Source organism: Neopelma chrysocephalum, unplaced genomic scaffold, assembly GCF_003984885.1.
Source record: "Neopelma chrysocephalum unplaced genomic scaffold, ASM398488v2 Primary Assembly neopelma1_45, whole genome shotgun sequence".
Taxonomy (NCBI): Eukaryota; Metazoa; Chordata; class Aves; order Passeriformes; family Pipridae; genus Neopelma; species Neopelma chrysocephalum.
The window spans coordinates 16,135,491-16,158,841 of record NW_020897704.1 but is presented as its reverse complement, the minus strand read 5'-3'; the positions used below and the strand labels follow the sequence as shown (position 1 = coordinate 16,158,841).

Below are 23,351 nucleotides of genomic sequence, written 5' to 3'. Positions count from 1 at the left end.
CCACAGCAGCAGTCTGTCCCAGTAAGGAACTCCTGGGGCAGCCACAGCAGCAGTCTGTCCCGGTAAAGAATGGCAGTAGCAACAGTTCCCACTGGCTTGCATGGCGTTTGAGCTGGGCATTTTCAAAAGTCTGCCGAGGGACATCTTGTCTACCTAATCGGATAACTAAACTTTGGCTGAAAATCTTTGAAACCCCTCGAAGATTTCTAGTCTTCTCTGTTACTTATTCAAGGATCTTGGCAGAATTCAGCTTAAAGTTACAAGAGACCTGAGTATCAGATATCAGCTCAGACAAGTCTCCTTGTCCAAGTTTGGAGATCCATGATCTTGTATTCCTCTAGCTGCTCCTTTTCATCAGCTTTTCTTCACTGGCACCTTTTAAATTTGCCAGTTACAAGCAAGACTCATCCCACTCTGCCCAGGCAAAGACCAGATGGTCTTACTGGAGCTACCTTCAGCTCTTCCCAATGGCTTTGCAATGTTCCCAGTACTTTCCTCTGGCAGTGCACTGTACTTTCTTGCATTGTGCATTGTGTCATTCAGGCACACTGGCACAGTTGATTTCAGATTGCGTTTTCCTACCTGGATGCTATCACGACATTCTTAGAAAATGCTCTGGGAAAGTAAATTTCTGCTCCAGTGCTGAAATGCTGTTATACTGTCTTATCTCTGACTTTACATAAATATTGCTGTACAGGGTTAAGGTTTAAGTAACTTAAAATACATTATCTTTACTAAGAGCTTCTTATCAGAAAGGTAACTAAATTCACTTGAGAGGAAATTAATTTCCTTGCAGAAAACCAATACATTCATTTTCACTGGGAAGAAAAGAGAAAGTGCAATCAAAAGACTCTTTCCAGATTGAGAGAAACAGGACAGTGATAATGGTATCTGACACAGGGCACTCATGTTTTGCTCTCCTTACCCGTGTGGAACTGCTCCTGTGTATGTGGCAAGCCACATACTATAAGATACCAACAGATGGGTGAGAGAAAGGAAGTATGACAGCAGTCAAATCCTAGTGCATGTCGTTGAATAGTGCATCCTTCCATGATGATGTGGGGTTTTTTTCTAGTTTGTATTATAATTTATTCCTATATATTTGCTGTTTAAGATTTTATAAAGTATGATTGGAGACTCAACACTACTCTAAAGCATCCGTGACTACTAATAATCTGCATACTGGTTCCTGGGACCTGAGGCAATTTCCTAATCAATATTTGTTTAAAAATTAGTGTGGTTTGTGGTGTTATTATTATTAGTCATGAGAAATGGCTATAGTTTTTCATGTCAAAATAAGAAATACAAAAGATCCATATTTAGTGTGGTGATTCTGTAAGAATTTGTATTTAACTTCTATTTTAAGTTTAATAGATTCAAGCATATACTCAATAATATCCAATTTTGACTGTTTAATTGAAATCAATGAGGCAGAACCTGGGCTGTTGTTCATTGATATTCACTAACATAATTGGGGTTACAGTAACTGATAGTGATTTGTCATCTGGATCCATCTACATCAAAACCTATTTTATAGAATTATGCAGGACTGATTAAAGAAGAAAGAGAAACAATAACAGTATATACTACCAATTATTTAAGGTACATGATTTTACTCTAAACTTCTATGTCGTTTTCTCAGTAAATTCAGTTAGTGTTGATGGGTTACATTTTTTAACCATGCACTGTTGATTTCTATCAAATGTACTTTTTGTTCTACAAATTTCCCTTAAGCTATCCTTATTTTTTTGAACAAAACTCTTTTCATTCGAAAATTGGCAGAAATAGCTAAGTATTTTTTATAACAGCTTTGCCAAGTCCACTGGACCAAATTCCTCGCAAATGTAATTTGCCTTGCTTTGCAATCAGTTTAGTTTCCAGATGATTTGGCTCATCATAACTGAGAGAAACATGTAATCGTGACAAGGTGTCTTATACAGATTAACTGAATGCTTTTTAAAAGTATATATAGCCTATGAAGAAATAAACAAAGAACAGCAGGGTCGATTTAAAGCCTCTTCACTTTTTGTAATGGAATCCTGTATTTGAAGTCATGTTCATTTCAATATACATGCAAAGTCCTTCAACATCATAAATCTGGTTTGAATGTTTATTCATGGCATAATTAATCTGCAGTCACAGGACAATTTATAATCTTCATAATCTTTGTCTTATTTTAACTATGTTACAGATTTACTGGCCTGCAGCAAAAGAAAAGGTAGAACTATGCAAATTAGCTGGGAAAGATGCCCATGTAAGTATGAGGTATATTTTTTACTATTGCTGAGAATGTTGAATTCTGTATGTTTGTTTCTAAATGCACAAAATGCATTAGTAACCCCTTGTTATACTTTTTCTGAACTAACATGCTAAGTGTTTTATCTTAACTAAAAAAAAAGTTGCACTTCTATTTTTTTTATTTAAATATTAATGCTTTAAGAAAAAAATACTCAATATTGCAAGCAGCAATCATGCTAGGTTGTTCTAGTATATAATAAATGTAGCTGAGAGATGAATGGACTCTCTTTTGAAATGTATCACAGACAATACTCCCCTTAAATCCCCCTTTTTTCCCATTAAAATGCTTCTTTTTTATTGAGAATATCCTGAATATAACTTTATTATAATTCATTAAAAAAACAGAGTAGCAGAGCAGAATACAAATTAACTTAATTTGCAGACAGCTGCAGTTAGGGTTAAAAGAAAATCTCAGATGATTAGCTTTTCCCTGAAACCATAAATCTTCTTCAGGAAGTTTCTTTAGGAAATATACTTAAGGTGCACACATATATACAGTACAACTTTCATATCTTTTGCATAGCACAGATTACATCATGTGTCTAGAGTCCACTATAAATGTAAACATTTCCCAGCTGTATAATAAAATTTCTTCCTTTTTTCTCCAAAAATGTTGTGATTTCTATCCAGTGTGTCAGTTACCAAGGTGGATTCCAGCTCAAAACAATCTCTCAGCTCTCTGCCTGAGGTCTTTCAACTTTTTTCTCTAACTTATTGCTACCCTTATCTTTACAGCAGTCAAAACCTAAACAACACCTCTGCTGAGCGCTGGGAATATTCTGGTACTGGTGTATATGGAAGATTTGTGCTGATCTATTTCTGTGCTAAGAAGAAAATGAAAGGGTCCTGAGAGGGGAATATTTGTTTTGGACATAGATTATAAAAATCTTGATTTTGCTTCCTACATTGTCTCTGCAGCTTGCTTCTCACTTAGGTGAGGGCTTGAACGTATGAATAGATCTTGTGTATTCCCTCTGAAGTACTTGTAATACATTTCTGATTTAATTTCATTTGGAGAAAGGCTGCAGCAAGCCTTTCCTCCCAGCCCAGGCACACCTTGCAGCATGTAGCAATTGCCTGTGCTGCTTTACCAGCAAGGACCAAGCCCAGACAGAGCCAGGACTGACCCGAGCATCCCGCTGGACTCAGAAATGACCAAATAAGTGATGAGTAAAATGTGCTTGGTGCAGAGGAAGTTCACTCATACACAAAGCATACCCTTGGTAGTATGCTGAAGTCCTTCAGCCCACCACAGTTATTTTAATCATGTAATCCTTGGTGTTAATGCTTGTGTAGAACCCTCAGTTGGGAGCAAAAGCAGGAGGACTAGTAGCCAGACTACCCAGTGGCTCTCTGACCTCTGCCCGGTTGTTGGCAGGTGTTGTTTGCTACAACACAGGCTGAACAGATATCCCCCAAACTGCACTGTGAGCACAGAGCTTCTTGTGGCTGAAAGCATTACAGCAAAATTAGGTTTGCAAGTCTAATTGATGAACTGCCTAGTAGATAGCCACTGCAAAATTGTAGCCATCACATCTTTGAACTACTTAGTAAGAGTCTTTACTACAGTAGTTTTGAGTTTAAATACACCAATGCTATGGCTATAACTTAGTAGAATGTATAATGTGGAAGAGAAGAATAAACATAAATATTAACCTTTATTTTCCCAACAGACAGAGTGTGCCAATTTTATCAGGGTCCTTCAGCCCTACAACCGAACCCATGTTTATGTCTGTGGCACAGGAGCATTTCACCCTCTCTGTGGATACATTGAACTTGGAACTCACAAAGAGGTAATTTAATTTCCTCGCTACTCTGACATGTCAAGGAATAGCCCTGATCTTGTTTAGCATTCATCATAGATTGGAAAATACTATGTGAGTGTGTAAAAAATGACCTGACAGCAGCTTGCATAAATAACAGGGTAAATGGTGGATTTGCAGGTCAGACAGGAACTCTTGTTCTCACATTTGATATGTGCATATCGCTTTTGAACAAAGCACTTTCCTCAGGCTTAATACACAAAGTTCTTCAGAATGACACTTCCATGTGATTAACTAAGTGAAGAGAACATCTAACCCAGATATCTTGCTTTCTAGTAAGTCATTTCTGCACATACTTTCCTTACGTACATGCACATACATTCAGAGTTCAAGATGACACTTGTAGTTCTATCTTCTAATGCACATATACTCTTGGTCCACAGAGATGGTTTTCTATTCCTTGTGAATGAGAGTAATACACAGTTGGAAAAGGGCCTCTGAGCCTGAGTCTAAGGATGGCGCCTCAGGACTTTACAGTGTGTTCAGTCTTGTCACTAAGGAGATGTTGGGTGTCCTCCATCTCTGGTGGCATATTCCAGAGCTGAAGTTAGCAGCTGATTGGTCTTCATTTGCTGGTGACAAAGAAATCTCTGTCCTAAGTGGTAAATGTTTGAGACCTAACCCCCACAACATAAGAATTTTGGTGTTGTGTCAAGCAGCCACTTAGTACACAAGTCTCTTTTTAACTCCTTTATGTATAACACCTTGGCTATATTTATACCACTGGCACTGTTCTCAGACAGTGTTGAGATGTGACCTGTCTGGCTGCTTGCCTGTGGTACACGCTTCCTATGCTGCTATAGAAATAGCTTTCTCTTCCTTTGGTCTTGCTGAAATTTTAGAATATAAGAAATAAGCTCTAAAGTTATTAAGTGCAATAATCTGAAACAGAATCATAGAATCATAGAATGATTTTGGTTGAAAGGGCCCTTAAAGATCACCTAGTTCCAACCCCCCTGCCATGGGCAGGGACACCTTCCACTACACCAGGTTGCTCAAAGACCCATCCAGCCTGGTCTTGAACACTCTCAGGGATGGGGCACCCACAGCTTCTTTGGCAGTCTGTGCTGGCACTTCACCACCCGCACAATAAATTATTTCTTCCTAATAACTAATCTAAACCTATCCTCTTTAATTTAAAGCTGTTGTTCTATCACTGATATATGGAATCAGGGGCAGATCCTTACAGAAGAAAAAAAAGGGATTAATGCTTGCCCAGACTGAGACCCATCATTACATTCCCCACAATCTGTGGGTTGTCTGACCAACCCAGAGGGTCTGCCTATGTTACAGAAAACTGAAGCTGTGTGAAATCTGCATGGTGTTCTTCCCCTAATAAGCCATTAATGCTCCTGTTATTGTCTGGTATATGCTGTATAATTTGGCTTACAATTAAATAATTCTGTAGACTTCTTTACTTTGCTACTTTAAATATTCCAGCTGAAGCAACTGAAATTTTAGATGCCTTGTATCATGCTGATTTCTTAGCCTGGATGATCAAATACACAGCTGAATGGAACAGAACAGCTCTCAGCAAGAGTATAAGTAAGGCTCTGGTTTACCTCTGGGTCATTAGCAAGATGCCTTATTCACTCTACTATTGCCCTACTTCATTGCAACATTGTGAAGGTTGTTTTCATCAGACCTTATGAAATATGGATTTGGTCTGATTGTTCAGTCTGGCAGCCAGTCTAGACAAGGGGTCTGTCCCAGTTAGACGTGACCAATTACCTTATGAGAGGAAATGGAAGACGAATCCTGGTGTTGTATTTCCTAATCCTCTCACTGTCTCCCAGTCCTGCCTCTCCCACATTCCTTCTAGTTGCTCAGCTGCAATGGTAGGTTGGACAGTGTTCAGCACTGCTCCTGCCTCTTCAGGCACAGCAGCACTTCTACAGCCTCCTACTGAGTTATCAGCCTTGAATGGCATCAGGCATATTTTCCCTTTCCTTCTTGGAGCCCAAACACCCTAACAGCCACTATCCTTGCACTGCCTCTCCAGATAAATGTGACAAGGCAGGAGGGTGCTGAGGATAGACTTATTGATGTGAATTTGACAGGCAGTTGAAAATGTCTCTTTTAGGAACTGAAACCTTGAAGGATCCTGAGTCCTACAGTACAATTCAAACCACTTTTATTGCAAATCCATTCTTTTAGTATTGTTTTTTCACCCCTTTTCCTTCCTTTTTTTTTTTTTTTTTTTTTGTAAATCTCTGAGTTATGAGAACAGATAATGAATGTCTGGTAATTAGCAACCTCTCCAGGAAGCTGTGGCATGCCTGGGAGAGCCAGGCCCTGAGATAGCCTCATGGAGACCGTGAAACCAGGCAAAGCTCTGCTGAACTTTGAAAGCTGCTGGTGGATCTGCACAGTGCTCTCCTGGCCAGTGCCAGTGCTGTGAAAACAGAGAAGAAAACAGTGTGGATCAGGTGACTCAAAACCACAGCAGACACTGCTTTTGAAGCAGTACAAATCCCCAACGGGATCACACAATTAAAGGGGATTAAAGTCCTCGTCTTGTTGTTGCTCAAGTCACTGCCAAAACTTCTCTTGGCCGGTGAAGAAGAGGCTTGGCCCGGTCGGTGCTGTTAGCCACAGCTCTCCAAGGGATGCTCTTTTCTTTGAAAGCTTTGCCTGAAGTGAAAGCAGGAGGTTAATTCTGTGTGAATGCCTGGTAGTGTCCATTAGTTTGTCTGGGGGAAGTCTGAAATATTTGATGTTGATCTATAACTCCCTCAGTCCCTTGAGTACTGCTGGGCTTGCAGACAGCCTCTTCACATGTGATAAGGCAAGGGTTCTCTGAGCTCAGGATTGCACATCCCAAAAGAAAGGAGAATGGGACACTATGGTATCACTGTCAGAAAAAAAAAGTGCTTAATTTTTAATTTAGTTCTGCGTTGTAGTAGGCTCACTTCAGTAGCCTGAGAATTTAGTTTGCTTGATATTCCACAGGTGTGGGAAGGTAACAAGAGTTGTTCGATGATTAAATTCTTCTTTGTATGAGCTAGGATTGCTGGACGAGATGGAATTTATGTTCACAGATTGGAATTGATTTTTCTTTTCTCTTAAGGAGCTTAATTATTCAATATCCTGGGCTTTGTCTTCTGAGCCTAGAGAGTTTAGGAGGCACCTCAATAAAATAGAAAGGTTTGGTCATTTATAATCTGATGTGCATTAAGGATTAATTGAATTAATGTGTTGTGAAATCTAATCCTGTGTGGCCATCTTTGGGCATACTTATCTGTCATTTGTACTCTCCAGGCCTCTTGCAAGGTAAAAGTATAGAAACGAACAATTAAAATGATTTCACCCTTTTTAAAAAGTAATTGTTTAAGTCATAAAGACATTTTGATTTTTTTTTTAAACTAGCTTCAAAAGTTTTGTCTCTACATTAGACATTAAACCCACATTGATTTGATTCCTGGACACTACTGAGATTTTAAATATCACTGTAGGTAGGGAAGTATGTTAAAAGCACTTCTGCAGGCAAACTTCCTTCTCTTACTGGGAGCAGAATTCTGAAGGTCAGGTCTCTATACCTGCAGAGACTTCACTTTACTCCTCTGAGCTATCAATTTGCCTTCAGCAGGACTCTATATGGGTTTCAGGTTAAGTGTACTTTCAGGAAAGTAATGAAAGGGGCAAGTAAAAGAGTCCTTGTTGGCAATTTAAAACTATAGTAAAACTTCAAATTAATGCCTAGAGGAATTGAGTTGTTGATTGCCCACTGAAAACACCAGGAATAATTTTTAAATAATTTATTTTCTTTATCTTCCTTCATGCCCTTGTTTTGCAACCCAGGAATTAATCACACTGGAATGGGGAACTACCAGGAAGGATCTATTCTGATATCTTTTGTATCATTAGCCTTGTTAAAAATAACAAGAGAGAGAAAATGCTGCTTTCATTTAAAAAGGGCTGAACTGTGTCTGCTGTGAACATTATTCAGCAGTCCCTGGAGAAATTTCAGAGTCAGACAGAATCCCTTCAGGGTCTCCTGTTGCAACACAGTCTATCAGCACTTTTCCAAATAGAAGCCAGTGCCTTTTAAGTACAATCCAGCTTTTAATTTGAGTAGAAATGAACAATGAATCTTTTTTTCCTGAAAATAATTGTATTTTTTTAAGATTTGTCTTTCACTATAAAGTGACCAGGATACAGTAAAACAATGAGTGAAAAACATCCAGATATAAAACAGAGACACAGACTGTAAACATCAACGCCGAGAGGGCAGAGGCATGATCTGACACACCTTCACTTTATGTGTTAGCAGAACAGGTTGTCTAAGTGACTTTTTCTCTGTAGGCACACCAGAATAATCAATATGTGTTTATTCTCAGGAAATGGTGTTCCATCTGGATACTCAGAGCTTGGAGTCTGGCAGGTTGAAATGCCCTTTTGATCCTCAGCAGCCATTTGCCTCAGTGATGGCAGGTAAGAAACCAGCAGAGCCAGGTGCTCCTCTCAGATGTGTGATGGCTTTGGATGTGAGCCCAGGGTCAGGGGGTCAGCAGACGGCATTGCTGGAGCATCTCTGTCACTGGTCATCTTTCCAGTGCTGGTTTGTGCTTTCAGAGCTGAGGAAGCCTTCAGACACCAAAGAGCTGGGAAGGCAGCAACACAAACAGAGGCATTAGAACGGCTGTGAAGCCTCTGTCAGCTGGGTAGGAAGGCTGTTTCGCCCTTACCCGGTCATTGCTCCTTTAAGAAGACAACAAAAAAACCCACATAGACAGAGAATGTTTGAAGCCCTTCTGGGCCTCTTTCTGCAATTATCAATATGTTCTGCCCTTTGAAGTCTGCTGACATCCACTATTTCCATAAATACATTTTTGAGGTTTCTATTTACTTGAGTAGCCACTTCTGAAGCTGGGAGCCGAGGAACAAGATAGTGCAATCTGCCTGCTGCGTGCATCGCAGCGCTGTGTGGTCTGACATCGGGGCCGAGGAATGTCAGCCTGACCTCCGCATTTCAAATCACTATGAGAGCTACTTTTGTCATGGTTTGGTTCATAGCTTTGGACAATTTTCATTTAACTTGTCCGTCAAGCATATGAATACAAGATAAGAGTGAAGCACCATGACGTTTTCATTTACAGCCAAAGAGCAGTGGTGACAGTGCTTTGAAGTATCGGTCACTCTGTGTTATAAAAAGAATATGACTAATGTTCAGTCTTTATTCTCAGATAATAAGATAGATGATTTGTGATTCTGACCCTACAGATGGGGCAGGACTTCCTTTATTAAAAACAATAGATTAAAGTCAGTGCTTATTCTTCTCAGAGACCCCTAGTACTGTTTAATGACCATGAAGTCTATTTTTAAAGGGGGATTCTAGAAACTTTAACTTTTTTTTTAGCTTTTTTAAACTTTTTTTTTAAAATGCAATAAAACTCTCTGATTTATTACAGCATTGCCTAATTTCAGTAGCACTCTAGTGCTTTGACTGTTCTACTAAGTCTTGTGAAATGAAGAAGCTTCTGTCTTTTAGCTACCTAAGACATGAACTTTGCTACATAAGAATTTTTGGGTGAGATAAAATTAATGGTCAGAGTATTCTAGTATCCTTTCTTTAACTGTGCCTGGTGTCAAGTGCTTCACAATAATGTATGAGGAGCACTGTAAAGAGTTACAAGACCTGACCAGAGAATGTGTTTTTGGTCTATCTTTGGATGCTTACTTTATTCCCAAATGAGCTAGGAGAGCAGTATAATTCATGGATAAGATTCTGCCCTGGAACTCAGGGGAGATCATTTCCCATCTCTGCTACTGATGAGAGGAGTAGCCCTTGACATATCACTTTTCTCTCTCTAGTTTTATTTATCTGCCAAATGACATTAAAGATGACTTTGATCCTTCAGAAAACTTAGATGTTTATGAGCTAAATAATATCTGATTATATTTTCAGTCACATGTAAGTTAACACAACTGAGTAATTTTCATTCTTTGGAGAAATAGCTAATCTCTCTTTGAGTACTACATGACATTTCTCCCCAAGTAAATTCCACAGATAAATTAAAAAAACTAGTGTTTTTGACTGAAAAATCACCTGCTCGTCATCCATCCTCTGTTACAAGTTACCACTCACCAAAACTGTCCAGGACATGTCTGAAACTTGGAATGAGAGATACCAAAAGGCGAGAGAAGTGCTGAAAATGCCTTGTCAGCAGAGCCTAAGCAAGGATGGAGAATTTCTGTTAGCCCTTCAGATTTATCGATCACTGAGTGCCTGTCAGTTAGCAAACACCAATTACCCTGCCCATTTCTCATTATGACAAATACCTTTCAGAATGCACTATTGTTTCTTTACAAAGGCGACATGCTGTCTGAAAGATGTGCTTTCCAAAACTGTCATGGAAAGAATACAGAAGTAACAATAATAATGAGGTAAAAAGAAAGATGATAGATCTTTTTAGGACAAATAAAATGCTTGTGGATCATGGGTTGTGGGTTGGCTTGTTGTTTCTTTTTTTTCCCCTTGATCTTATTTTTTTAAGTGCATTTACATCTTTCACAAATGAAAGAACAAACATCTATGTTGAATGGTATTTATTCTGCATTCACTCTCAACAAAGGCTTCTCTCTAAAAGATCTTGTGAAATGTTTCCACCCTGGATTATCAGAAAACCTGGAGAAGGAACTCTTGGAAGGGGATTCTTATGTATCATATAGCTTTTTATATGATTATAATTTATGAATACGAACTTTTTTCATTTTATTAAGTCTAGGGATTTATTGTTGCAAACCATTAAACAGAAAAAAAATCCCTCTTCCAACCAATACAGCTATCTTGTTATTTTACAGGAAAAAAAAAAAAGAGTATTGTAAAATGCACTGTGTGGTAAAAAAAAAAAATCACAGTGATACTGTTTCTTTGCTTCTTTTTGGAAAGTAGTAAGATCTGAAGGGAAACAGAAAATATTGTGCATTTCTTAGGGTTTGCATTGCCCACAAAGCTGGCAGAAGGGTAAATAGTGACTGCAATTGAAGCAGGCACATGGCACTGTGTTATAGGTGTAGTTTCTTTGTGAGGCAAATTCTGGCTGCTTTGTTCAAGGAAAATATGTCATTTATTTTAGCAAGACCACTCTCTGTGTAAAGATGATGATGATTTGGGTCTGTAGCCACATTCCTGACATTACCACGTTAAATAGTTGCAAAGAATTCCCATAGTGCCTGAATTCCTCTTCATGAATTAAGTGTTGGATGGACATCCCTACACCAGAAATGGGCCAAGCTGCAAAGTTTCCATGGGGTTGCATCCATCATGGTTTTCTAGCTCAAGCCCAGGAGCAGCAAAGCCGTCGGGGCCATGGCAAGCCTGGGACACAAGGATGGATGGATAGATGGTCATGTCCTCACCACGACCCCCAGGTCCATGGGGCAGGGTGTCCAGATTGTCTACACCTTCTTACCCTTAGAGCCCAGTACCCATTAAAGCCCGGAGAATTTACTTTTCTAAGAACCCAAAACCACATAAAAATATAAGTCAGCAATACTTTAAAATTAAATTAGTTCATAGACCAATTACACACAGGTGTTGTTCACCCAAAAAAGCATAAACAGTTTTAATTTTGTTTGCCCCGCAGCTGTAGAAACCCTATTTCTTTTTTATTTGCAGATGAGTATCTTTATGCTGGAACAGCTTCTGATTTCCTTGGCAAAGACACTGCTCTAACACGTTCTCTGGGTCCTTCTCACGACCACCATTACATCAGAACTGACATTTCTGAACATTACTGGCTTACTGGTAAGATCCCAAACATATGCTGTTGTCATTTGCATTGTCCCTGCCCCTCTGAAGTTAATAGCTCCTTTCTTATATAAATATGTGTCCAGTAACTACAAATATAGATATTGTATCATGATATCTTTGGATTACATAGGCTTCTTTAAAATAAGCTCAGTGGAACAAAAATGCACTTGAGAAAAGTCACAGAGGTGAAAATGCTAATTAAGGAAAGAGTAGGAGCATAAGACCTAATCATACTTTCCGTCTTTGATCTCTACATCTGTATATAGTCCTGTAATTGGAATAATATCATGACTTAAATGCTTCTATTTCCAGTCTTGTTGCAATATTTTTTTTAAAAAACCTTTTTTTCCAATCACTGGTTAAAAGCTGTTCCATACAGCAAGTTGAAATGACAGACTAGAAATTCCACATTTTTAGGTAGGAGGTCTTTTTTTTTCTTTTCCTTTTTTCGAGGGGGTAAAACACCCTTTGTTGCTCTGAGGATCATTTTAAAACCACTAAGGGCACACAAAAATAGCTTCCCAAGCAAAACATTGCTTTTTCTTACGCGTTAAAAAACATTCTGAGCTAGTAAACCCTCTAAAAAACTGGCTGCATTTGCACCCAGCCAGTCTCAAACCACACACAGAGTAACATGGAAAACTTCACTCACAAGCTAACCCTGCTCAATTAAAGCATCTCCCTCTTAGCCGTCAACTGTCTTTAAAGATGTGGCAACACTGGCCCTGGTTCAGGATGCCTGTGTAACTATTATGGGTGCATTATAAAGCCAGGGCCTGCTGACCACAGGGTTAAGTTGTCTTCCCAGCAGACAACTTCTAAAAAGGATAATTTTTACCTCTTAACTCTTTGGGGCCTTAAGAAGAGGAAATGTTCTTTTTTTTTTTAAATTAATTATTTTTCCCTACCTCTTCTCTTTCTTCTTCTATACTGTTGCCTTACATTTCTGTCTAGATGTAACTTCATAATCCCAAAATTTCTGCTGTGAGATGAGGAGATAAAGGAGAAAGCACTTAGTTATTAACTTTCCAAATAGCAGCAATATTTTGGACACCTAGAAAAATATCACATCTGACTCTGCTCACCTATCCCACTTTCATCTCCTGTGCTCAAAATCTTTCTTGATCCACCTCTCCTATCTCCTGCCTCTCATTTCCACACACCACTTGTGCAGTGCAGACCAGCAATGGCCTGTAAGTTATACAGTCCAGGATGATGGGTCCTTCCAACAGGCAGTTCTCTAACTGTAATTAGCCTTGCAACTGCATATCCAGTTTTATCACTGGTGGCCTGCAGATGCTCCGTGTGGAAGCATGTCTGCATAGCTGCTTTCCTAAGGGATGCAATAATATGCTTAAAAAAAAAGATTTGCTGGATTTACTGTGGTTTGGCCCTGAGGAGCATCTGGTGTTATCATTAGTATAGATCCACCTTGATGAGCGTTACAGGGTTCAGTTCCCAGCCCAAAAGAACCTACAGCTTAAATATCCAGTCCCAAACATTTCTTTATGTTATTATTGTTACTTCATGAGCAGTTTGAGGCAAGAGAACAGTACAAGAAAACAGAATAAACTATAGGTTTGAGAACTGTTCATATGTTTTAGTTTGGAGACTGGGTGGGGGGTGTCTGCCTTTCTTCTTTAGATTGATTCATGATTTATTCTGTTTTCACTTAAAGCGTCTGTATTCATGAAAGTTTTCTAAGGAGAATAGTATATTAATATGTCTGGGTTTGAAAAACAGCTTTAGTGTGCTAGACTGTGAGGTGAAAATTACCCCACACTATATAAACACTGAAGACCCCATATATTCTTCAGGTTTACCTTGTTTCCAGCCATATAAAAACCTACAGCCACACTTTGTCTAAGACTTCACATACACAATCCATGCAGTGTTATACTAAGAGGCATAGATATAAACTAGGTGCTTTTAATATTTTGAAACAGACCTTTTAAGGCTGGAGAAAATTTTGAGTGCAACTCAAAATGACGAAATCATTTCTGCACTAAGCCATAGGGTGGCCAATATATTTGTAGTTTATTGTGTAATGCTGCCAATTACATACTTTTGTACTTGCTGCCGATATTGGTATAAGGAAAATATTTACTTGATTTCAGGCTTCAAACTCCCATCTCATCTAAATCCCGTCTTCCCTAAATCTACCACCCATTTACCAACCATGTGTTAGACCTCCAGGAAAAGTTGTACATGCTTGAATAATTGTACAATTAGAAATAAATGATTTCCAGGTATGACTCATGTTTTACTTAGGATAAGCATAAAATATATAACTTGTTTTTTTCCAGAAGGCCAAGGAAGTTCTGCTGTAATGCACCTTAATATTTTTAAAGTTTAGTCTTTTTCTGTTTCTGGAAACAGAATTATCCTTTCCTGAGGGAAGGGAGGGAAAGACAAAGCATAAGGGAAAAATGCGTGGGATACCTTCCAGTTCCTTGCAGGGCATCTCTATCTTGACTAATTAAGACATGTCTTAATCTCAGTGACTGAATAGCAGCTCCACAGAGGAGGAAAGGAGGAAGGCAGCTAATCTTTCCCATGACTCACGCTCACACATGCTCACACTCCTGCATGCAGTGGCACTGAAGCAGAGGGAATGCTGCCTCTGCTCAGACTTCAGCCCTTCTCCCGCAGAGCTGGAATCAGGCATTCCCACAGCTGCTGACCGGAGCTGCCTCTCCCGTGGCTGTGGCCGGGGATGAGGCAAGTGGGGCTGGTGGCCCCTCTCCGGATGGCAAAGCCGCCCACTGGAACCCAGTCTGCCCCGCTCCAGCCCAGTGGGCAGAGGAGAGCATCCCGTGGTAGGATACTCGAGCACTACACACAGGCATGCACTTAACAGCTGCACATTTCTCCCTCCTTCATAGGAAGCTAAGGCCATAGCTGGAATGAGGGTTTCCCTGAATTGTATTAATCTCTACAGTTTTTTTTTTCCCTTCTCACTTTTTTCATAGCAATTTAGTAGTCTTTTCCAGGGCAAAGACTTGCAGGCAATGATTTCTTTATATCCTGTGAACTTTGGATGGGATTCAGCTCCCTGAGCTCTAAAAGGCCAAGAGCTTGCATCCTGTCTGAGCTCAATCCTTTCACTTGTCTCTGTAATTTACTGAGAGAGGTGACACTTCCAGAGTGTGACTCACCCCTCCTATTGCAGGAATCCGTTTTAAAATAAGGTTATTCATTTGTCCCTCTCCGAGAGAGGACCTGGTTAGGAGTTTGACTTCTTGGTGATTATGATAATTGAGGTGAGCACTATCCTTTGCATTTTATCATGTCATGAATTTCTGCCAGCCCAGCTACACAGACCTTCTGCCTTCCACTGGTTTGGGTTGGTTTTTCATTTCTTCATGTCCTGGGACAGCTACTCCTTTACTGCCTTCTTTTTCTGAGGCCTAACTTGTCCGCAGGTCTTACTGAGGCACACGTTGTTGCACTGTATAAAATTACTGCTGGTTTTAGAAGGGTGTGACAGCCAGCAGGTAACCAACAGCAAACGTGGCCACTCCAACCAACCATACAGTGAAGTACCAGGTGTATCAGCTTTTCCCACTAGGCCACATCAGCATGTTTAAAAACAGCACGAGCAACACCTGTACCATCTATTGTCAGAGTTCATGATGCCTGTAATCCCCTATTTGGTTGTGTACAATCCAGTCATGAAATTAATATGTGGGAAAATTTTCTCTTGAAGGAATTGGGGAGGGGGAAAAATTCTGTGTATGGGAAAACATAGCAGTTTAAAATCATCATCATTCATCTGTTTCCCATGCAAAGAATCCAAAAGCCTAATTTACAGTTAGTTTAAATGCACTTTTTTATGTCAAATGGATGGGTTAGAAAAGATCAGACAAAGATCTCATTTGCAGAACATAATATGCTTTTCAGATCATAATCTCTTCCATTAAATTGTTTTCACTTTCTTTGTCTTCATATCTCTTACAGTGAATTGTTGTTTGGATTTCACTTTCAACTTCAGTGTTTTCAATTGCGATTTAAAATTGTTAAATATTTGTGTTCTTTTAATTTGTTAAAGATTCTTCTAAATGTGTTCCAGGAACTGGTATTGAGACATTTGTTTTTGCATTTGGCCTGCCAAAGAAAGCAATGAAATTTAATTTAAAAAACCCCGTACATTCAGTGTTTTGTTCTATGAATGTGGATTACAGAGAAAAAAAATGGATGTGAATTTCAAAAGCGTAGTATAGAAGTATTTCACAGGTTTTCCTATTAAATGGCTATTTAGCTAACCGCATATTTAAGAAACCATACTGCAAGAATACTTATGTATTTATTCATGCTTAGAGATCTAATCTTCAAAGTAGCCTTATAGGCCCTGAGGGGTAATTGAATATTTTCCTCAGGCTCATTTAGAAATCCTAGCTTAAATTTATAGATCTTGATGCCTGCATCATTTCATTTTTCCTGCTGACACCATTCTCTAGTGTCAGAAAGGTTTAAAATGCAAGCAGCACTGTGGCTATTTTGACCCATAAATTTACTCTTCTGTCTCGAAGGTGCACATTGAGCACTTTAACACATCCCATTCTGTCTCAGGCCTTTGACTGTGAACTTTTGAATCAAGAGCTCTCTTTCTTTCCTGTGTGTACTGTAGAGTTCATGGTGAAAATTCCTCCAGACTAATATAAAGTAGCAATCATTATGAAAAGGACAAAGGCATGAAGATACATTGAAAGCTGATAATACTATTCCCTCCATATCACCAGCGTGCTCTGTTTGCTCTGCATTCTTACACCACCCTCCTTATTGCTTTCTACTGCAGCCTACCTGATAATGAGGGACAAAGACTGTGTATTTTATTGCTGAAAGAATGTATTTTAGAGTCAAGGGTCTCTTTGCACTGTATTTGTATAGCCACTTCTGTTTAAAGAAAAACATAATTGATCCAAGTGCTCCCAGAAGAGCTCATCTATTGTAGCACACTGGGGAATGTCTTAAAAATCACTGCCCCAAGTATTTGGTTCACTTGTGCAAGACATTGTTGTTGCCTGCTCTGCTGGAGTCAGGGACCCTCAAATTACTTTAATTTCTGATTTAAGTGCAAAATTTAAAGGAAAAAGAAACAAACAAAAAAACCCTGCACAAAACACCAAAACCCCTCAAGTAGTGAGCAGGTAGAGCAGGATTGGAGACCATGGGAGCTGAGAAAGACAGCAAAGAGCATCTTGGGCCAGTAAGATGCAGACATCCAAGCTTGCTTTAGAGTAGGTCAGAAATAATACAATGGCCCAACCTGTCAAGGCAAGGCACTTTTTGGAAAAAGCAGATGTAAATAACCCAAACAAACCATTACATCGGTACAGCTAATCTGTTTTCATCCACAAGGAGTTGTGTGATCAGTCAGTTTTGGAGCTTGCTGTGCTAACTGGGGAAGTCCAGTGTGGCTCTGTATTGGATATAATCAGCAAGATTGTTATGTCATAGATGTGTAGGAAACTTTTACCTTAAGAAGTTTTCATTTATATGAAATTTTTAATCCCATAGGTCAATAAAGGTTCTTTAGTTCCTTCGCAAGTTATCTCTAGTAAATAGTAGTGTATTTCTGTATTCATAACTGCTAAAATGCTAATTAAATGAATTTAAATTCTACCAGGTGATTTCAGAAAATCTGCTTAGCTTCATAGCAAGAGCAGTAAAGTAGATTTGTGTAGGCAGTATTTTGTACTGAGAGTTATCCTATTTTCAAACTGAGAATGATAACCGGTGCTGTGTATTTATGCAAGTGGTAGTGAGATATATACACAAAAACATCACATTAAGAGTAATTACTTCAGAGTCCATGACTCCTCGTTTTTTCTTGCAGTTAGTAAGGAACTTGCCACTAAATGTTTGTATAGTGATATTTTTGTTTCACTGGAAGATACAACATAAGTGCAGAGATATTTAGTAGTAAGCACTAAGGCTTGTCTTCATATTTTTAACCCCCCCTTTTCTTTTTAATTTCTAGGAGCAAAATTCATTGGAACTTTTCCCATCCCAGATACCTATAACCCAGATGATGATAAAATCTACTTCTTTTTTCGAGAAATATCACAAGATAGTGGCACATCTGACAAAACAATCCTTTCCAGAGTTGGGAGAGTATGTAAGGTGAGACCTCTATCTTGTTTTTTTATTTAAAGAAAAAACCCAAAGTTTAGTTTGTTTCTGTGAGAAATCTGTTTTCCTTTGTTACCCAATGAGCCATCATAGTAATTTTTCTGAAAATAGATTACTAATGCCATCTGAAATTTACCTTTCAAAAAATAGACTTTATATTGACTTGTGTATCTCTTTTTGAAAAGCTAATATACTTATAAATTATAATCCTGTGTCCAAGTGATAAAGTACTGACCTTCAGAGAAGCAACAGTGACCTCCTTTGTTTCATGAGCTTTCAGTGAGGATTGATGTCTCAAAGTGTACATGGTGGTAAGATATTTGGGTTTTCATGGAAAGTGCCCACTAAATGTGTGGATATACAAGCCCATCCCTTCAGCCTAGCTCTGTACATCATTCCTGGGCATTACTGAAAGCTGGGGTCAGTCATTTGTTTCTGCACATTCCTACTAATCAGCTGGGGTGAAGGAGGCTAAAAATTTATATAGTTTCTGAACTACACCCACATCTGCCTGGAGGTTTCCTCCCTTGGGAAGAAGCACGGTCCTTGACCCGTTGACCAGTAGAAGCCAGACCCCGAGTCTGCTGCAGTGTAAAAAGTTCATTTGGCTGGTGCCTGGTCTCCTTTAAATGATTGATTCCTTCACTTTCTCTTTCACTATGCTTGGGTTTGCCCCTTATGGAAGATTTCTGCCCCTATAGTATATGCAAACTCAGGCCTTCATGAGCTGCTCTCTTTTTGGAGAAGCATCTCTGTCAAGGGCAGAAGCCTCCTCAAATGGTAATGAGAAGAAAAAACAGTTCCTGCATATGAAGACAGGAGTGTAGTTTGCTGTTCAAGGGCTGGTTTTGCTGAGGTCTTCTTCCCACAGTGGCAGAAGGGTCTAATGACTTCTGTGTCAGACATACTTTCTTTCCACTCCCTCGTCCCTTGGGATATTCTGTCGGAACAGAAGCAGTCTGTATAAGTGCTCCCATCCTGTCCTCAGGTCCTCAGTGAATCCAGATACTCAGGAATCATTGGTAAAAGTTAGGTAAATGGGACTTTAAAGCTGTCTTCACGTTAATATATATAAGCTTTGAGCAAATATTTATCTCATGATGAACTAGACATCAGCAACACATCACAGCAGTCACATGAGTAGCTACATTTCTTTGATATCTTGTTCAGAATCATTGACTTGCATTTTCTGAGCGATGTGACTCTGCTGGCAGTGAAAATTATCTTCTTGAGAAACTTGAATATTAGTAAATGACCAAAATCAATAAGTTGTTTGTGATCTGCAATAAGATGTGTCTGGGAGAAGAGCACCCATTCAGCTAATGGACACATGCTTAAGAGTGGACACACGTATGAATGTGTAAATCTACAACAGCAAACTCCAAACTCCAACTGAAATTTCAGTGACCACAACCACTTCGCGCTTCTGTCCTTGACCTAAAGTGTTAAGAAAACAAAAAACTGATTCATGAATCAGTTCTCTAGTAGCTTTTTAGCCAGACGAAAGAGTGGATAATCTTTAGTTGGGTGTTTCACAGCAGTGTGATTAATGGCAGAATGGAAACGCAAACATATATGATTTGCTGCTAGACATGACATTTGCTGATTATGAGAAAGCACTTAATGCATTAGGAGAAATTGATAGACAACATTTTAAGCCAAGGCACATGAGAGTGTATAGTAAACTAAGATATATTAGCTAGAGATCTCCAGCATCCTTTACCAAGAGAAAAAAAGAGATAAGATATCATAATAAAAGCATATATATCATATGGAAATCCTAATGACTATGTATAATGATACCTCAAATAAGACTGAATTTGTAGAGTATTTCATGTTAATGGGAAAAAAATTTGTGACTTTTATTTTTAATAACCAAAGCAAAACAATGAAAACTGACAAGCCAAGTGATTGATATTAATTGTTTTGCACTGTCTTCTTTGTTTACTGAGCAATTCCCACTGGTTACAGAATTCTTTTGATAATCCAGACTCCAATTTTTATGTACATTTGTTTTCACTACCTTCAAATTAAAAAAAATATAATGCTAATTATTATAATTATAATAGAATTATTTTTGGTATTTAATATAATATAAAATATGCAAATAGACTCCCGTTTATGAACTAAGATACTCTGGATCTCTGTTCTGGCGTGAAACATCTGCTATGCTTAATTGTCTCTGATATGGGAACAATGTCTTTGATTGCAACAGTTGATAACATAACAATTTCTACTCACACTGTCTCATTAATGTGACCTTACTACACAGAGTTGAGCCTTCTTTCCCTGGTAAGCAGAGAATAAAAGTGGATGGGAGGAGTCCAGCAACTTTTGAAATAATTTTCTTGATGTAAACACATTTTTTTCTACTAGAACTCAATTGCTGTCTACCTCACTGTGCCTTAGGGCTCCTGCACATTAATGCCAAAAACACACGCTGAAATTAGAATGGGCTTTGTTTTTAATAAGGAGCTTAGTCAATGCAGCCTATTCTTTGGCTAATTTTCAAGGGTTCAACAATATGGTCCCTTACTGATCCTCTCCCTTAGGGGAAATCTTCTCTGGAAAGCCTTCCCCTTTCCCAGCTACTTTCAGACCCAGAAGACTACAATACTTTGCCCAGAGTCAAACAGCTGCCTCTTGTCCTGTTCATCAGACCATACTTGGGGTCCTGAAGTATGAGCTGCACTGACACAGCACTCCATAGCACTCATGTAGGTTACGTCATCTTAATTCTGTGTATCACTAAGGGATATCAGTGGGACAAGGGAGGAAGTGCTTTCAACAGTCACTTTCAGAACCAGTTGTGTGATTTATCATGGCAAATGGCATTTCCTGTTTTTGGTTTGAGGGAAGCAGAAGAAGTATCATTGCACTATCGGTAATACCTGATACTACTTGTTCATGCTTAACATAAATTAACATAAATGTTCATGCTTAACATAAATTGCAGTCTTTATGGTTATTTGCTTTCTTTTCACTTAAGACCATAAGTAAAAAAAAAAAATGCTGTCGAAGATTAGCCAGCAAAGTTTATTTCTTTTCTAAAGTGCATATAGTTACACATATGTATTTTAAGTTATCATACAAACCTTAACTCCTTAAGACCATGGACCCACGTATTTCTGTTTCTAGAAACACAGGCGTAAGCTTTTACAGCTACCTTGTCTTCAAGCCCACACTGCTGAACCAGTTTGCATCAGCTGAAGTTGACACAGTCATTACACACTAAACAAGATCCTGAAAAAAAAAATAAAATTTGCAGCATCCATGTGCTGTGCCCTGTGCAGTCAAATAACAAGTCAGCTACATTTTTTTGTATATCCGCCGCTAAATGATCATACAATTCTAATTTTCTTTATTGATGACTTCACACATGCACAAATATAGCCCTAGAAAGACCCAGGTTTCCCCCCTGTTTTCCCCACTCAGATAAAGAGAAAAATAAAAATTCTAACACAAAAGAGTCCACAGAAAGGTTTTGGGGAGGGAGGAAGGTTGTTGAAGCTTTTGTTTGTTTCTAATCTATATAGAAACACTTCTTTTCAAAGTTATAACCTCATTCTATTGGAATGGAGTGGAAATTAGCCAAAAGCAGTAGTCTCTCTGCTGCAGTATGAAATTCCTGTTTATTATTACAGTGGTTTGCATGTGCTGTGTTATAAGCTTCTCTTTAATGGTTTTGGTGATGTATTGCAAAAGTTAGGGTGTGCAGTCTTAGAGACTGGTTTCTGAGACCTCGACTGCCAAGACTTTGGCCTCTGATGCTTTCCCATATTTCCCAAAGTGTTCAGTATCCAGAAGCAACCTTTGTTCTAGTGGGAACAAGTGAGCTCTTTGTCTTTTTTTTTTTTTTTTTTTTGGAATGCCATTCCACCCCTATATATACCACGCTGTACCTGGGGACAAGAATATAGCAATTAGGCACAGCCCTCTTGGTTAAACTGTACTTTCTAAGCACACTGGAATGTAATCATTTTAAGAGCTCTTGAGTTGAGAGCCCTGGACACACCCAGCATTCCACCTTTAGGTGATGTTATTTATTTCCAAAGCCATGAACATGAGCAGAGTTCAAGGCTATGACCTTGTCTCCCATCTAGTACTTTAAGCAGTTTGTATTCTCAGAATGGCAGGAGGCAGCTATTCCTCTGCGACTCCAAGTCCAGGGTCTCCAGTGGGCTTTGCCACAGGGCTGCTTGGATGTAAAAGTTAAGAGGTGTTTTTCTTGTCCTGGAAATAGTCTAGCCATGCTTTTACTGTGACTAGGGATAACTGGGTCTTAACATAATTTGTATTTCTATACTGTGTTATGCTACACTGTGTAGATAATTGATCTCCAAAACCTTTTGGGTTATCCTCACTCTCTAATGCTTTACTGTTCAGCCCTGCTAGCTGGGGTCCCGGAAGCAAAATAGCCATGTTAACATGTTCTCAGCAAGGCTAATTAGTCTGGGCTCAGAGCCATACTTGTGCAGCTATCCTGCTTCCAGTTCTGGAGGCAACTCATTCCAGACAAGATTTAACTTACTGCATATTACATGCTTATATACCTCCTTTGTCACCATAATATTGCCCTACTACAATGCCAGCCATGGGTAATAATTTTTTCTTTCTTGATTTCTCAATGATAATGATTAAAAACATTCTGAAACAGTCATCCCTAGAACAACTTTGGCCCTCATTTGCCCCTTGAGCATCTTTGCAGCAGTGATTCTTTCTGCAGCCAACTCCTCTTGGACTTCCAAATTTGATATTTGTATAATATATGCCATTTGAAAATTTTCAAATTATGTAGAAAAGCAGATGCTCATCATGCTAATTTCATTTTTAAGAGCTGATGTGTTGGAGACAGGCCAGTTCCATACAATATCTGCTTCTAACTGTGATGGATTAAGAGATATAGCATCAGGCTTTGTCAGGTCTTTTGGTCCATCTTTCCTTATTGGCAAGGGTAGAAGCATAAGTATAGGAAGTTTTGTATATTTCTGTCCCTCGTGGGTGTGTTTCAATAATATAATGGGGGGGGGAAATCATGATTTACAGATGTAGCAAAAATATGTAAGTTATGCTTATATATAAAGAGGTGTGACTGAATTTTAGTGAGCCTCAGGGAAAATGAAAAAGAAATTGCAGTGTCAAGATAGAGCTTTAAAAACTGGATTATGGAAGTGCAGCTGCACAACCTCTGAAGCAAACTCTGGAAATGATCCTAGTTACCAGAGAGACTCATTGCAGAAGACACTGTCAGTAACCCACTGGCTCGGAAGTGGAAGCCTGCAGAGTTAATTGGAGTGGAGTTCCTATGTCTAATCCAAAGTCCCTGTGCTTCCAAGAGT

General features: G+C 38.9%; 1 protein-coding gene across 4 annotated transcripts in view; it reads left to right on the top strand.

Annotated features, from left to right (window-relative positions):
- Positions 1–23,351, top strand: part of SEMA3D (semaphorin 3D) — a 143,812-nt gene that overhangs the window by 71,060 nt on the left and 49,401 nt on the right. For all 4 annotated transcript variants that reach the window (XM_027679481.1, XM_027679483.1, XM_027679482.1 and 1 more), the window contains exons 4-8: positions 2,192–2,254; positions 3,972–4,091; positions 8,462–8,555; positions 11,743–11,871; positions 17,861–18,003. In XM_027679481.1, the coding sequence (XP_027535282.1) occupies positions 2,192–2,254; positions 3,972–4,091; positions 8,462–8,555; positions 11,743–11,871; positions 17,861–18,003 (549 nt within the window). The remainder of the gene's footprint in view (positions 1–2,191; positions 2,255–3,971; positions 4,092–8,461; positions 8,556–11,742; positions 11,872–17,860; positions 18,004–23,351) is intronic.